Source organism: Cygnus atratus, chromosome 2 (assembly GCF_013377495.2).
Source record: "Cygnus atratus isolate AKBS03 ecotype Queensland, Australia chromosome 2, CAtr_DNAZoo_HiC_assembly, whole genome shotgun sequence".
Lineage (NCBI taxonomy): Eukaryota > Metazoa > Chordata > Aves > Anseriformes > Anatidae > Cygnus > Cygnus atratus.
Window position 1 is genome coordinate 156,530,347 of NC_066363.1, and position 18,157 is coordinate 156,548,503.

The window sequence follows — 18,157 nt, forward strand, 5'->3', positions numbered from 1 at the left end:
AAAATAAAAGGTCGAACAAAACTGAGAACCCACGCAATGTACACTGCCTATTCAATAAATAAGTGGTTAGAAAGGGCAGTAACATTTAAAACAAACAAGAATGTCAAAGTCCAACATAATCCCAAACCACAATATATTTGACATGTTCAAGTCCTGATAGTCAGCTAGAATTCCCCCATTTTTTTAATTAAGTTTATTTTCTCGCCAATATTTACCTTCTGTTCTCTGCAATGTATTTTTTTCATCAATATTCTTCACTGGCTGGCAAGAACACAGTTATCTGTTAGGTTTCTAAGTCTTTTCAACAATAAAAGTTCAAAGATAGTGTGGAATCATAAAAAAGGAGGTGAACACTGAACCACGAACTAATAAGCTTTTTCCACGAGGAAGACAGGCACGCAAACAAAAAGCCCGGTTTCGCTGGACCAGTTTCATTTCTGATGTCAGACTTTTAAAATATTTGTTCTTTTACATGAATGGACAAATTACTGATGGTGTAACTTGTAAACTTCTCAAAATTTACTAGGAAATAATTGGCACTTTGCTAGCTATATCAATGGCTAGCTATGAATGGTTCCAGCTGGTACAATTTAAAACAAAAATTGGAGACAGGGGAAAGCCCATGTCTGTGAAGACAGAGAAATTAGAGAATAGCCCTGTGCTAGCACACATGATCTAAGAAGGAATCTATCATGGGCCTTGTATTTTATATACCAGCTGCTACTTTCAAAAGCCATCTGCTTCATTTTTCTGCACACGAGTTTTTTGATGCAGCTGCAGTATTTCAGAAAAACGTTCACTCGGGCTGACAAGCCATCCTGCCAGTGCAGTTCATAAAAACACCATGTGGGATTTGAATTTCTTTATTAGGAACAAGAGTAAAACCATTCTGAACTGAGTACTGAACTCTTTCCAGGAGTTTAGAGATTAAATAAAAGCCTACTTGTTATGTCTTTAAAATATTTTTTGGTTTAAATTTTGTTTATATCCTAAAAAAAAAAAAAAAAAACCACCGGTGAATACAATTATCAAACTTTCTATTGAGTTTTGTTTTCAGGTATAAATACTGTGAATATTCTTTAGTTACAATGCTATCAAAAGCTGGCTAAAAGCAAGCAAATACCAATAATTAGTCTCTGCGCTGGCTCTCCCATCTCATTTAATGTTAGCAAGGAATTTCCCACAGGATAATCACCAATTTTTCAGGACAGTTTAAAATTAAGCAATCTATTTCTCTTGCTATACTTTCATTGTCTGTGACCTACTTTTACAACTTAGGTTTTAAATTTTATTTATATATATGTTTTTTGGGGGTACTGTTTTATAAACTGTATTTAAACAGCACTTCAGTGGCAAAAGACCTTCTGAAGAGTTAAAAGCATAACCAAAAAAATCACCACCACAACACAAAAATGTAGATAAACAAAGAAACCAATTGTCTTCTGTACTCCCATTTAGTAAGCAGCACAGGAGTTGTCATTAGAGTAGTTTAATGAAGCGTGGAAGACAAAAATTAAATTACACCACTTTCTCCTTAGGCAATGTGTTCTGTCCACAGATTTTCAGCTGGTGTTTTTGTTTTACATTCAGAAATTAGTACCGGTGGTTGGTTAGTGATATCTGTATTAACAAACACAACTCTCCTCCTTCTCTTCCTCTACTTACAATAATTCTTTCTTCTTCTTTTTAACAGCTTAGGTGTGTTCTAGCTTGTGGGTTTAAAGGTTTTAAGTTTCTGAAAGGTGTTTGAGTCCAGAATACCTCAAGGCATCAGTCTGCAAAGCTCATCTTCAGCAGCTAGTTATGTGCCCAAGACAATGAGTGAAGCACATAGCACATTTCTTTTCCCTGAAACCTGGCATTAAAAATTAACCAAGTTACTCGGTGTTCACATTCAGATTGCATTTCATTTCCTACTTACTGCAGGTAGCCCACCTAAGTCCACCACAATCCATGTCACAGCTCTTCCTACCAGAAATAATCATCTCAAATATTCTGTGTTTTCGGTTGTAATCTGCTGTGCAGCGTTAAATAGACTGCCAAAAAGCTGTAGCACATCCTGGGAGAGATAAAGCATTAGATGAATGTGGAAATGTCCCACTCCGTAATTGTTTATAATCACAAGACTGCAAAAGGAGATGGCTCTGCACTACAGAGTCAAAATAATCAAACTGAGATATGACTTTGCCTTGAGAGAGTAAGGCCCCAACCCACACTGCTATAGCTTCAGAAATCTTTTGCAAAATTAACCCTCGAAGATTTGTGCCTCATCTGCTTTGAATGAAGTACCATATGCACAAAAACCCAAAGCAGGCTTCTAATGTCATCAGTATTTTAGGAGCCTCCTTAATAATTGTAATGGTAGACTTTAAAATGCACACAGGAGGAAAAGGCATATGTGGGAGCTCTCTACCCCTATTTACCCATCTGATAATATTAGACTTATTATAGAAACTAAGGCTACATTAGGGAAAATTAAGGCTTCAACCTTTTCTCGTGGAGCTAAAAGCACAGATTCGGTATCGGGATAACATTCATTTGCCATCTGCCCTCAGCTGCTCCTCCTCTTCATCTTCCAAGGTCACAGTCTCTATATTATCTAGAGGTGATCTTTGACATCTCTAACTAATTTTGGAAGCTCCTATGTTAATAATAAGGGCATTAGAGGTAGGGAGAAAAAAAAATCAACTTCTGACGAGGCATTGTTTGCTACAGAATGGCTAAAAATGATCCCTTCTGTCAGAGAGGGCTGATCTCCAGATGTCACCGCAATATCCACTGCTGCTCGGAGATCTTCGATAAAGTAGGACTATACACTTGGGAGCCATATAGCACTCAACCTACTAAGCATGCCTTGCTAACTGCTAATTTTATACTCCTCCCCTCCGACACATGACTTTGCTTTTCCAGATCAAACGAGTCCAAGGATCAATGCGATTTACATTTTGGTTGTCTGATGGATGTTATATACACCATAATCCGCTAATCACAATAACATTTCGTTCAGGACACCGAGAAAGATGTACGCACGCACCAATACGTGAAAATCTGTGCTATTTTCAATTTATGGCCTCAAGTTAACAGCCACTCACATACGACCAAAAGCAAGCCCACAAGCACTATTTTCTCTACTTCTGTTGACAGGTGGACGTTTAAAATCAAAGAAGTCCTTTTCTTCAGGCTGCGCTCAACTAGTGAAGAAGGATTTAGGAACACAAGCATGTTTCACATTCCTGGCACACGGCCCTGCTAACAGAAAGCAGACGTTTGACACAACATTTGGAAGATACAGAAGCACAACCGTACAAACAGCAAGACCTGCAAGAACATCAGCATAGTTACAAGGCTGTAAATCAACCGTTATAGGGAAAAAAAATGAGTACTTTATGAGGAATTATGAATTTCGGCAATTTCAAGAAACCGACCCCTGTAAAGGGTACCTCGCTTATAATTACTTTTACAAGCTGTAAAGAGCAGACAGGTGATGTTCAGTTAGATTTATCTTTTCACTTTCTAAGCAGCTGCAATTCTTACATTTTTTACCATTCCGCCTTAGGGCACAGTTTTGTGTGTCAACCATTAACTCTTCTTGAAGGATTTTATTTTATTTCCAACAGGCTGCTAATATAAGGAACAACACAAGCCTTTCCTCGTATGTCCTTGACTCTCTACAAAGTTTTTACTATCAAAGTAATTTGCTTTAGGTCTCCCCTATTTTTATTACAGTATAAGAGATGCTGGTATTTAATTAGGTTAAAGAGTCTAATTCCCAGCCTGCACTTCAAATTATATCTCATGCACCAAAGCCTTATAAAACTTTAATCGTTATTATAGCAATTGTCCTGACTTAAAAATTTCTTACGTTTCCCCCAAAATGTTGGGGGACAGCATTATAAAAATGGTATTTTATTTGCATATATTTCTCTAGAATAAAATAAGAGAGAATTTTCATTTAAGGAAATTTCATTTAAGGAAATGTATTTTAATCGGTAACTTTACCTTCACAAATACTGCAGCAACAGAACAAAAAAATCCCATTGCCCACAAGAAACTGTCTCATTTTTCTTTGTAGTACAGAACTTTTTGTTTTAAACCAGAAAACTACCAGCACTTTTCCTTTTTTTTTTTTGAAAGAAGGGATACCATTTCTTATGAAAACAAACCTGCACTGTAATTGCCAAGTGAAACAGAATTCAGCTCTGTCTCTCCAGGGCATCATGTAGCTGCCCTAACTTCGAGCTCACCCTCCTTCTGCTTGCAATTCCTCCTCTTGTGCATTACATAAAGTTTGCCTCATGTAAAAAAGCAAAACCAAAACCAGTCCTATGGTCTCCTTTCTCAGATAAATGGTCACTTCCATGCCACGAGCTAAAAAAAGACAGCACAGAGAAAAAATGGACATTGATAAAAAAGACTTTTTCTTGTTCTTTAAGATCGAACCCCCCCCAAAAGTTACAAATCTTCTGTTGGAAGCACAGGGACGGCAATAACGAGACAGCTGATGCCCAAGAGCTGGTTACCCCCCACTCTCATCCAGATGCTTATTCCCTTTTCATCAAGGGATAAACCAGCTCCAATTACTGTGGCCTAACATGTTATTTAAGGATAAATGTGGGCAGGCTCTTGTCCCACAATCAAAGGCAGGCGGTTCAAGTAGCTTACGTCTGATTTTAATTATATGAATGTTTTAAAAATCTGTATTCTATCTTGATGTGAGACACGGTTTTCGGTCCTCATTCAGCTATTAAGCCTGTACCCTTTATTCCACCTCCCAGCAGCGTTATCACTGGACCAGAGGGAGAGGAAGACACTTGCAACGAATCCCAACCAACACTTTTTTTTTTTAAAGGAAATTGAAATGCTCCAAAAAGAACAAGAAAAGTGTGAAGTATAATTGTCCTGACTTGAAAAAAATTCCAGTTTTTAATTCTCCTTTTATACTCTGTTTCATCTGAAGTCTTCTTTACAATCAGTACATAAAAAATCATAAAAAATAGTTGAATTTATCCTTTTGAGTTTTACAATACCAGTTAATAGAAAAAAATATTAGTGGTAAGAATTCATTTGCAGTAGTTTTCATTAGCAATCCTGCGTACTTGCTGTTTAAGGGGTTCGGGGTGGGTTTGGACTTCAGCCTGTTTCGGATTTGGGTATCCAACACGACAGGACACAACTGAAGACCTGCGCATAAAGCCAATACAGCATCTGCAGACTGCGTGGTCAACCTTAAAAATGGCATTTCCTAATTTTTGAAAACTTAAATCTCTCAATTCAAACACCACTGGGTGGGATGCGATTTGCCTGATTTGCCTGAAATTGCAAGCAGTTGGGTGCAAGGGAACGACACCGTCAATGCAATGTCACCAGCTAAATGTGCTTCTACTTCATGAAAGACCTCTGTAGACCTGTCCTCCGCTACCTTTGCTGCCTTCTGAACAGACCATCAAAAAAACACAAAAAAAAGAGAAAATTCAAGCACAAATCCGACCTGAGCATCACTCTCCAGCATCCCCAGACTCAGCCTGAAACGCAGATGCTTGTGCAAAGCGCACGCTATCGATATTAGTATGACTAACTCTGACATTACCAACAAGTCGCAGCATTTCTCCCCCAACGTATTGATTTGAATCCTTTGCTGTACAGCTTGCAGAACAGGGGCACTCTTGTGAAAGGTCTCATTAAGTGCCCTGCTTTTATACTTCCAATTAGGACCGATTACGCCCACTGCAGCTGGCAGAGTGACTGCCACTGACTGCAAACGGCTCCGCTTGCAGGGTCTCGGTTTGTTCGACTCCTGGCAATAAAGAATAGGTAATGCAAATAAAGGTCACAGCATCCTCAGTATAGTCAAACGCAAGAAACAAAAAAGATTTCACATATGAAGTACAAGCTGAAAAACTTAAATGCTTGCATCAATTTATACAGGCACGCATCGAAGTGAATGGGAGTAGTCATGCATGTGGGGCTGCAAATGCGTGCCAGTTCGCAGTTCAACAGCCTGGGCACTGTGGTTTGGTTCAACTGTATGAATAAACTGCATCTTCTGACACCAATTAAGGTAACATTCTGTCATCTTTACTAATGTTCTGGGCTTTTGTGAAAGATGGGGGATCACTTGAGGACTCGGTCTTGCCCAAAATTCCAGGTTTGCAATGATATCGCTGCTCTGCAGTTAAAACTCAAGAAAATAACTGCATGACTTCTAAAATCCATGGACTTTTCATAGGTGACAGAAGCCACCAGCTTTATTTTCCTTCTCCATGACCTTTTTAGTTTGATCTTGTACATTTTTAATCAGCCAGACAACATGTGTTTAGATGTTATCAAGACAGTAACAGGTCCTCAGCCACGTCTCGAAAACAAAGATTTAGTCACGGGCAGCATCTGGTCCTCCAAATCTCTTTTTCTTCATTTAAAACTTGCATGGCAAGAACTTGTTCAACTTTTACATCCATTTGAATCTTAAAACTATTACTTTGGTTTTTATTTTTTCTTAATTCTCTAACTGGACCCTACATTCATTACGTTTAACGTAGTAAATTCTGTGCTGAAACCTCCTGATATCTGTGCACGCATATATAATTTATATGTGCTTTGTTCTTGCCTATGCACAACACGCTGTGTCTGATGACACAATGTCTGATTGTGAAGGGTGAGCTGTGGCTAGCAGAAAAAAATGCTAAAATGTTGTGGGAATGACAATTAGAGACAAAGTGAAGAATTCTTTCCACGTCCCTCCCCGGTTTAGATCTGTTTTATGCTGCAGTGTTTTTGCTCAAAACCTTTTCCTGCATTCTTCTCCTAAGTCAGTGGGGTTACCTTACCAGATAGAAGTAACTGTCCTGATTTAGCAAGAAGCCAAGTGAGAATTATGGAGCAAAACAGAGCCAGGGACAGAGTTTGATAGCCCTCAAAGTTACACACTTGATTTCCATGACAATAGAGACCCAAATACCTTGCAGGACCCCAGAAGGAAGAACAGTGACTTTTGAAGAACTGGATTTTGACGTATCTCATGATAACATGAAGAAGAAAAGGGAAGAGAAAAAAAATTGTGTGCTATGCAGAGTAAGGAGACAAGAACCCCTGATTTTCATTTGGTAATTGGCAGAACTGAAATTCAGGGCATCATCAGATACATACAGCTGTCTGTCGTCTTTGCATATCGGTTCCTGCACAGCTTCATATGCCTTCCTGTTATTTTCAGATATTTGTACCTGTTTATAATGATTTCTCCAGATTTAGTAAAAGCATCTTTGTTTACAAGTACCCCTCTGGCACTTTCAACTCCTTGCTTGAAAGAAACAGTCCTGTGAGGCACACATGAGAAGCTGCAGGCTCGCAGTACCACTGTTTGCAACCGAAACAAATCTCTATGTACAAAGGAAAAAAAGTAAGTACACCACAAGGAATTGAAAAGACATAGCTGCTCCCCTTCCTAGGGCTGAATTGTGTGATTAAAAAAAATAAAAAAGACAAAGCCAAACGTAACTGTGTGTTCTTATCCAGATTTGGGCTGTGACAGCCAGGTGAGTTTTGTCACGCTACAATAAAAGACACCCGAAAGAGAAGGGGAGCAACCTGAGGGAGTTCTCCTGAACTCTTCCCACCTGTTGAGCAGGCGAACGATGGAGTTCAGGGAACGATCCTGAAGCTCATCACCCACTTTTGCATCATGGAAAACAAAACCATCATATGTTTAAAGCCAGTATGAAGAAAGTCACTTGCTGCTAAAGTAAAAAGGAACATGATTTTGTTGCTTCTGCAAGAACCCCTGGCAATACACAAAAGTCACTGATATCCAAGCATATCACACAGACTGGTTAAACTGGAATGCTACGTCCAGATAAGCACTGCATAAGAATTATTGCCTTCTCAGATGTCAATTCCAGCATGTATCAATTTTGTTACACATTAAAAAAAAATTACAGGTCATTTACCTAAGGCAGTAACATATGTGCGTACAATAAAGCGTAACAGACGTTTAAGAAATTAATGCCAATTAGTGATAATTCCCTATACTGACCTAAGATGAAGGATTGGACAAAGGGGCTGATTATATTTTCCTCTTTCTAGAAACTTGAAGAGAAAAATTAATCAGAATTACCATTTCCTAGTTCCTCATCTGCAAACATAAGAGGACTCTGCCTATTCACAAGGGCAGGACAGTTCCATGGTTTGCCCCAGCTCCAGATATATCCTAATTTTAGGTGATGTTGCTCAAGAATGATGGCATGTCCCAAGCAACCGACCTAAGACTGGGATATTTCTGAACCTGGCAGATGCCCCATTCTCCTGCCTCTCAGTCCTACCTTATTCTGTCTCTATTATGACATAATGTCTCATAAGGAGTCTCATAAAATGACACCTCTTAAATGATTTAGATTAAAACTGATCTTCCATATAGTAGTATAAACTATTGTTTAGAAGTATAACACAGAAATGTATCTAGTTCACGAAAATGCCACCATTAATAACAGACATTGTTAAGCACTGGCAGTATTTCAGTGTATGAAGACAGACATCACACCACCCAGAAACTGGAAAAGACACATCTAACGTAGTAAATCAGTAACTTTACATTTGAATTTTCAGAGAAGAACAGATTCTTAAAGTTAGGGCATACTATTACCATTCAAGTCCAAATTCCTCTAAAAAATATCCCCACAGAAGTTTTACTCTGAGCTTCTCAGTCTAAAAGCAGATTAAAAATATTTAACAGTATAAAATGAAGATTTAGAGACTTAATTTATAGAAGTTTTACTATTATGCAGTTTTACTAATCAAGAATACAGACTGTAAAAGGATACTCAAATCAAGAAAAAAAAATGTGATGGAAAAAAACATTCTATGGTTGTAGTAAAATTACCTGCCTATTTACACTTGCAAAAAAATAAAGAAACTTGGCAATTTAATAAAGTGGTAAAAATAGAAAGCCATCTGAACAACAGTACATTTAATCTGAGTTAAGACAACACCTGCAGAATAACCAGAAAATATTCCTCATCTCTTCAAAGAGGGAAAGACGCCATTGTTGGTTCCTTCTGATTTATATATAAAACATTAGATTTTTACCAATTTATGTTTCTGCAACAATACATTATCCACGTACACAACGCAAGAATTTCCCAAACTGATGCCAGCAAAATAGAAAGTAGCAGAACTAAACGTACCTGCTGATAGAAAAAATTTAAAGTCGGTTTGTCCTCAGTGAACTGGTTTAGAAATCCTTTTGGCAAATACCGAATTCGCAGTTCATACCTGAAAAGCGAGAAAGAGAGAGTTGAACTGGTGAGACGAGCAATCATCAGGAGTTCCTCACAATTAAAGACAGTCTTCAAAGGTTGTGCAAAACGAAGATAAAATCAAAATAAACTAAGGGAAGTGGTCTCTTTTGACCACTCAGAAAACTAAACCAAGGGCACTACTCAGTACCCAACATTTTGTAAGGACCCTTCTATGGGACCTTGGTACGGAAGCAAACCTAAAACCCTGGTGCCTTGCCTTCCCAAAGCTTCAGGGGGGACTAAAGCATCAGGACTCAGTGGAAACATGATCAGGACCAGATCCATGGGAAGGGTGAACCCAGAGAGGTGACGACAGCAGGTCACCAGCCGTAACCAATGGCACAACCCCTACAAGAGAATTTCTCTCTGGTTATCAGCAGCGTGATTCTCCACGCACAGAGCCCACATCCTACAGACAAAACAAGGGCGTGCTGAGGGAAAACAGCTCAGCTCTTTCTCGGATCCAGTGCTGCAATATTCACCTCTGAATTGTGCCACAGGTTTTGAAGGGATTTACCTGGAAAAAGGTTTCCTGCTTGGTACTTCATCATTAAGATGCAGCAAAAGTGGAATGAAGTGGTTTGCAACATGGCAGTCACGTACAAGCTAACAGTGCATAATGGGTGACATTCAGATTTCCCCTTGATTCGCGATATACCAAATTTCCATCCCTTCTCAAAGCCTCAACTTCTATTTCTAAATCCTAAATTTAGCATTATTGCTCGTCCTGAGGCAAGAGCTAATGACGTTTGACACATACTGCATTCCTGCCATGAAACCCTGACAATAAATGTACTCATCCCTGTAGGGCAAGCATCCCTCTACTTTCTTTTAGGCAAGTAATTGGGATGCCCATGACCAGGGTTTATATGGGGCTACAAGGAGTCCCACACAACAGACTGCAATGAGAAGCTGCAGGGTTCTTCCTTGCTTTGCAATCACTGCAAATACCTTGTCTGGTTAGAAGTCAAACTAAGGAAAATATTTAGAAACTGGAAACACGCACACACTGGATACAAACGAGGAATATTTAGAATGAAGGGTTTTCCACAGCACAGCAAGTCGTCTTGTGCATGGAAAACAATCTTCAGGCCATAGGATATAAAAGAGATGGAGGACACCACCAGGGAGAAGTCAGAGAAAGACTCAAAAGTCACATTTAATGAGTCATTTTTTGAGAGTTTGTCCATTTCATGATACATAGAGGATACCTAGCTATTCACTGAAATTTTAACTATAAGGCAAATTGTACCTCTGGGTGTTTAAGTGCCATGTAGAGAAGGCAGCAGGCACACACGACCCAGAAGCAAAAAAGCGGAGCGCTCCCAATCACCACCTCAAATTCATCACCCTCTATCCCCTCAAATTCATCACTGAACACCACTGCAGAGATTGAAATGGAACAAATCTATTAAAAAAAGACCCATTTGCACTTTTTTCTTTGTTCTGTAACCCAGTATGATTTAGTTGTCCTTCTACATTTTAATATCAACACCACTGTGCTCTGAAAGCCATCCTTATTGTTCCTCCTCGTTTCTCAGGTGCACTTTCTCCTCCTATTCTCAGCGCTTGCTTTTGCTGTTTCTGAGCTCCTCTCCTCGGCATCGCCTCCCAAGCCTCATTACAGGAGGCAAGAAGCAGGAAAAGAGCATTCAAAAGGGAAGATCCAGCCTCCGAAAAAAGGAAAGTGGAGTGACCTGATACCTGAATGCAGCAGGGTTATCCACATTGCACAACTTCCTGGTTAATTAAAAGCAGCTTCGTTATGCTCATTCCTTTCACCTCTAAAGCAGTCTGACAGCCTTTCCCATTGGAGCTGAATTTAAGCAGATCGCTGGATGTTATTACAAAATCCGCTACCTATTTTACTACTGTTAGGATTATTTTGTACTAGGGACTTGCAAATACGTAGCGAAGGCTGATGTGCAACTCGTGGGTATTTGCTTTGCATAAAAGAATTGAAATATCAAACCAAAAAAAAAAAAAAAAAAAGCAAAATCAGCTAAAGAAAATTCAGTATCTTCCAAACAGAGGTCACTTGTCGTGGGTACAAACCTACGACTGGAGCAGGGCCACGTGTGAAGAGGAAGGATCCATCCTACTCTCTTTTCAACTGGCAAAAAATTCAAATGAACTTCCCCCACGTCAAGCCCGTTTTGCTTGTGATGGTAATCAGTATGTGATCTCCCTGGGTTTATACCTTGCCCCACGAGCTTTTTCATCCTATTTTTCTTCCCCTGCCCTGTTGAGAGCACTAACATCAGCCCACCACTGGGGTGTCTTCTGCCACAAGAACCTCACCAAGGGGACCTCCTACATCCTGGAAGCATTAGGATTCAACATGTGCGCTTCAGACATCTTATTTAATGACAGATTCTGAAGATGGCGTTGAATTTTCACACCACATAAATGAAGAGAACCCTTTATTTGGTCTTCCAAAGTACAAAGAACAAACACTGGCTAAACACCGTTGGTCACCCTACACCTCTTCTCCTATTTTTCAGTCCTGCAAGCAGAAATCAGACGTCACTCAGGCCTGAAGAGATGGATACGCAACTTACCTCAAACCTCCAAGATTCAGCCACCCTTGTAAAGAGAGAAGAAAATAAAGGAAAAGCAGCATTTCCTATTTACAGAGACCTGCCTGCTTCACTGAGGAGCCATGAAACGTATTGCTTTTTGCAATAGGATCTCACAAGAAAATTGAGCAAAGTAAAAAAACTGGGCTGGGATAGCAGCAGTGACCTTCATTACCTATTTATAAACCAATCTCTGACTACACTTATGGGAACGAAGAACCTGATTTCCAAAGGCCAGCTCAAGGATGGGCTTGATTTTCAATATCCTGTAAATTTACTCTTTGAAACACAGCCAGCTGAAGAGGATGCCAGGTCCCTTCTCACTAAACCGATCTGCTCGCTGAGCCAGTCAGCCAGTTAATGTTCACCTCCCTTAAGTTCACTAAAAACACTACCAGAAGACTTGTGTGGAAGCTATCAAAACTTACAGCATAGGACTGCTAAATTCTGGGGCTTCCTTTGGGGTCTTTTACCTATTAGAGACGAAGCACGAGCGATTTTACCCACACACCTACGGAACTGGAAGAGCCCTACCCCAGGAGGAACACACCTGTTCCAAGAGATACCATTTGTTACGTGAACCTTTTTTTGATTTTCCCCTTTTTGGGACAAAAAAGGCCAGCAAATGGAACAGTGCTTTGGCACGTACCATTTGTAAGAGACAGGAAGGATTGCTGCTGTGATTGCTGAGTCTGATCAAAAATGATCAGGGCTGATGCTGTGGTTTAAGAGTCCTGCATCCTGGTAATCCTACTTCACCTCGCTGTACAAGGATAAAAATGACAGTTAAGGGAGGAAGCTTCTTTCATCTCTTACCCTCATGCCCTTTGAAACATCGAATCATTAAAATAATACTACAAGTGAAGGGGAATTTCTTCATTAAAAAGTGAGTTTAATGCACGCCCAGGTCTGCCTTGCTGGCATAAACACGAAGAGGAAACCTGAAGCAAATAAATCAAAGACACTCCGGTCTTTATTGCCTTCCCATAAAAGAGCACTGGGATTTTGTTTGTATTCCTCTTGTCATCTGGGATCGTCTTGCACACGCAGGTGTACAGGGCTTCACACAACCAAATGCTTAATGAAGAATTAACAATTTATGCTAGGCTAAGATAAACCTACCAGCAGCAGTGTTGGTGGAATTCAGTAATGAACAAAACTCTCAGGCTGCATCTGGACGACCACAGTTATTCTAAAGCAACTGCATGAAATCATGCCCAAATTTTACAAATGCTTCTGTAGAGCTAAACCTTGGACATCTCCGAGATAAGGCGGTATTGCCCAAACTGACATAAAGCAGACTCCAGAATATTTATTTCCCGAAAAGTTATCACAAACAAATAAGCACGCGGTTCCAACAATTATAACGCTGAAGACTTTTTGGCACCAGGACTGAGATACATTTGGACTTTTCTGATGCTAGGAGGAGTTATCTTCATTTCCAGAGATTAAAACAAAAGGGAAAAGGATATTTTGTCTGATACGGTTAGCTAGCACGAATATTCCTAAAGTGAAGGTGCAGTTAATACACAGCTTCTATCTGAATTTTAGTGCCAATCTTTGTAGGAAAAACTGAAGTTATCAGGTCTCTACTGATTATTTTTTTTAACCACAAGATAGCTCAACATTTGCTATCTCGTGCAAAATACAAACCTTTTTTTAGCAGCCAGGAGGTCAAAGGAGTATGTAAAGGCAAACATGAGGGTGGGGAAAAAAAAAAAGACTTGCAGCAAGCAATGATTTCCTGCTCGTCTTTTGCCACGTAATTGAGGTTATCCCTGGCAGTCTGGCAAAGCTAAATTGTGTGTGCTCCTGCAGCTGAGCTGCTTGCCATAGGAAGAGGGAAGAGAATTTGAAATGACAGAATTTTGGGCAACCTCGTTGCCCTGATGTCCACTGTTATTTACTCTTCCTAAGCTCTATCTACAGCTGTGTCATCTGAGCCGGAGCCACAGCCCTGCTGCTCCCCATCACTAACCCATCCTCTGCAGGACTATAAGTAGTGCAGGACGAGACAAAAGATGCCTACACGGGAGATGGATTTTATTCTGGAAAACTTGCGTACATCCTACTGACAAACAGTACAACTTCTAATATCTGGATCAGTCCAGGAGAACATTTGAGATCTTATTTCTGAGCAATGAATATACAGCCCTTTAAATTTAGATAATTAAAAAAAAAATCACACGAGAGGCAGTTATTTGGTTATTAATACTATAGAAAGCTTTTCATTTAAGACCTATCCCAAGACTTCTCTCCCTTAACTAATCTAAATATTTTTACAAGTACTGTCATATGATCTTAAACACTCTGGCTTATGGTATTACAAATATGACAGCAACGTTTTGATTATGCACAGCAAATCTCCACAGGTTTCAAAGGTATGTCAGCTGCATGTATTCGATAAAACATAAAATGACTCCCTGGAAAGGTATTGAATAATTTACGTCTTATCATAGGTCTTTCATGAGTATTTTACCCAATTCCCTTCCACAAGCTTCAAAACAATCATTTACCTTTGCTTTGAAAACTGATTAACTCTGTTCTGCAACGTGTACCACGTGAGTTGCACCACGTAATAAAAATGGAACTGGCACTTGTACACTATTTAAGAAATTTCAAACAGCATAAATAATTCACATCTTACACGCAGCGTGACTATCAGGGAAGGGATTCAGGAATCCCTTACTTCCCAAGCTGTGATTTCACAGTATTATCAACGAAAAATTTATCGTGCGGTAAAGAAGGATAAATATTGATGCATGTCCCAGAAACAATGAAATGTAACGTGCATAGAAGAGAACATGCTACGTTTCTGACACCCAAAGTTTTAAACATTTCTGATTTATTTGATATATGGAAGACAGGACACTAAAGAGAATTTATAAACTGTGACATCTGCTGGTATATGATGCTAATTCCATTTGCAAGAAATTAAATATAGACTATTTACGACAATTCTGCAGAAGACAATAACTGCAGCCTTCAAAATAACAGCAAGTTTTGCACAAATCGTGGTTATAAACATAAAACATGGAGAAAAACACGCACAAGACCCCTGCAATAACCTAGTAAATGCCAATATTTTATATTTTTTTTCATTTATGTATCAAGATCTCTCCTTTTCTATTTTAGAGGTATGCTTACATCACAGATAACACTTGTACTAAAACTTTAAGGATGACAAAACCTGAGATGGGGCTCACGAGATGTATCACAAGTTTTGCAGACTTTCAGGACGAATGTCTGAGATTTCTGCTCCTACTTTACGCCTCCTCTAAATCCCAGGTTAGACCTATCTGTTCCCTGTTTGCAGGAAACCCCTTCCAACAACAAAAACCATTCTTTACCACTTACAGATTTATATGTGAAAAGTATTTTATCCTGTTCCACCAGAAGAGGATCGTCCTTAATAAAGCACATTATAGAGCCGACTTTTATGACAAGGCAAACACTCATAGGACTTGATTTTGACACTAAACAGATTTATGGCCTTACTTCCATTCTTCTGGAGGGTGGGCTAGTTCAAATTTCTCTCTCACGTTGGACACCCCCATGTCCAGGTGTAGCCAGTGAACCTCCTCAGACTGCAGATGGCTGAGCCGCAACCCGTAGCAGGCCACGTTTTTCACTTTGTGACTGTCCACAATCTTCTGAATTATGCCCTGAAACAGAGAAACATACACTCCTTACAAGCTGTAACATGCAAAACAAATATATATATTAAAAAATCCTACAGTAAGGCTTTAAAATGTAACCATGTCATACACTATACAAAATACTAAGCAATAAATCGGATACCATCTTTATTAAAAATACTAAACATTTTAAGCTCCTGTTTCAGATAAAACATTTACAGTTTCTGAAACTTTACTGGCATAGTTTCAGAAATCACTGCATAAAAAGGTTTCTGTGAATCTTATCAGAATTAAGCCACAGTTCCCTCTATGTAAAATACAATAACAAAAACCAAACTATAAAAAGCAGATTTGTGGATGAAAGTGAAATTTATTTGTCCAAGAAAAAACATCATCAGCCTTTAAAAAATCTGTCTACTTCTGGAAAATTACGTTAGATTTTCACACTGCTTAGTGCCTGAGCAGCCAGGATTTAGCAGGTCACAGCCCCTTGATTTCACTGCCCCCCACTCACTTTGTTCCTGAGCTTCAGCACAGATCTCATACAAAATGAGGGAATTGACAATTACTGAAGACTCTCAAACAAAATAAACACGCTACTTGTTGGTCCCGAGGTAACTTTCCGAATTTGAGGATCTCCTGCCAGAGAAAGGACCCGAGCAAAAAGCACCCAACAGATTGCCTCTTTCCTTCCCAAATGAAAGGTTTGACACGCGGTAACTAAAATTCAAATGTGTTAACAGAGCATGGATTTGCAACCTCTCAAGTGCCGCGTGCCGGGCTGTCCTGCTCTTAGCCAGATTAGAAAGTCAGCAGGAGACCAAAGTTGCTGCCTCGCAGCCTGCTGGAAGGTAAAACGTGTCCCTGCCAGGCAGCAGAGCCCTGCCAGGGCTGAGTTCCCAGCTCAGCAGGAGCACGGGCTATCGCTGCTCCCAGGCGCTGCTTTCAGGAAATCATCATCCTCTGCTGCTGACCCGGTAATGAGCCGGATGCATCCTACTGAAAACGCTCGTGTGTGCGTGCGTGTATGCGCAAACACGCAGGTACAGACACAAGCTGCTGAGCCTTGCACAGAATTTCATCAACATGTAGGCAACAGGAAGTCTTGCAGGAGTCAGATGCGAGCTGTTGGAGCTGCTTAAGCAAAAGTTTGCTACACCATGGCATTGTTTTCCCAAAGTTATGAGTTTATATCCCAAATAAATCCTTTAAGACCTTGATTCTGCAAATTAAGCATGCAGAAAACAGCAAAAAATATTAAAGTACTCTATCTGAACGGAGGGGGAAGTTGCTACGTGTAGGAGTGGAATCATGCTTTCGGTGAGCGTGCTCGCACATCTTATCAAACTGCACCCTTGGAAAGATCTTCCTACAGCAACAGAGTGCACAGTGAAATGCAAAATAAAACTGTTTAAAGCCTACAAGAAGGAAAGAAACTGTGTTAAGTTTAGAGTGAGTTAGAAGCAGTGTCACGAGCCCAGCACCCTTTCTCCAGCAGCAGCAGCACCCTCAGCATCCTCCTCAGTACCAGCGGTGCCTCCAAACCCCGGTCTTCCTGGCCACGAGCTGCCAAATCCTCACCGCCGAGTGGATTACGAGGCCGATGCTTGCAGAAGGATGGACACAAACTGCGAAGTATGTGAGATGCTTGTGGAGAACTTTATCCTATGGGAAGGATGCTTCAGAACATGCTGGGCAAGTCAAGCTCTCGGAGCGGCCGCTACCTGCTGGCAGCACCACGCCGACAAAGCAGCAGGAGCCGAGTCCAGCAGCCAGGAGCCAACCTGCTGGGACAAACGTCCAACACAAACGAAAATGATCTCCCTACAGGCTGGTAAAACCAACGAAGGAAGAACCACAGCGGCCAGGGCTGGATGCCCGGGGAAGAGACAACACCAGACAAGCACATAGATGCTGCCCAAAGCACTCTGCCAGCCTCTGACTATTTTTATCCCGAGGATTTCCTGAGCCAAGCCTTGTGTCATTCATCAGCCTTCAATGAGACTCTTCCAATTCCTTGTCCAGTCTCCCCTTAAGGCTGTTAACTTCCTCCACCCTCCACCAACCGGCTGCAAAGATCTATTACCCAGACAGCGGACGGGTTTAGAGCTGAATTAAAGGTACTGACCACAGGGTACAAAACGGTTAAGTTTGTTTCTTGCCTCTATTTATGGGTCTTTGTGTAAGGGAGCAAATACTGCAGAAGAGTTGCCAGTATCCAGGGAAACACACAACAACCCAGCACCCTCAGAAGTGACAAAGAGAGGAACTTGTAATTTAACCTCTTCTTCACCCAGAGGACTGTCTCTGCTTAGTCAGTGAAGCCTAATATTTTGGCAGGCGTGCTTTCCCCTGAAGGGCACACCGCCAGCTTCTCCATACGCGTGCAGCCAGAAGAGATTCATTCATTTTCCTCGCTTACTGAACGCTGCGTGAATAGAGGATGTAGCACGCAGGGTTTGGTTCTGGAAAGCCAACCCTTCCCACGTCTCTGGATGCTGTCAGTTCATAGTGAAAATGGGCGTGCATGTTCTTAACAGACAGCTATACTGCTGTATATATAAGAAATGACTTCATGAAGAAAAAAAAAATCATTTTTCTATGACCACGAACAACCAAGAACGCTGATGCGTAAGGCAGCTGAAACCATGAG

General features: G+C 40.4%; 1 protein-coding gene across 6 annotated transcripts in view; it reads right to left on the minus strand.

The window, feature by feature from the left end:
- Positions 1-18,157, minus strand: part of PTK2 (protein tyrosine kinase 2) — a 204,724-nt gene that overhangs the window by 90,786 nt on the left and 95,781 nt on the right. For all 6 annotated transcript variants that reach the window (XM_050708969.1, XM_035561708.2, XM_050708971.1 and 3 more), the window contains 2 exons: positions 15,365-15,531; positions 9,174-9,261 (listed from right to left, as the gene is read on the minus strand). In XM_050708969.1, the coding sequence (XP_050564926.1) occupies positions 9,174-9,261; positions 15,365-15,531 (255 nt within the window). The remainder of the gene's footprint in view (positions 1-9,173; positions 9,262-15,364; positions 15,532-18,157) is intronic.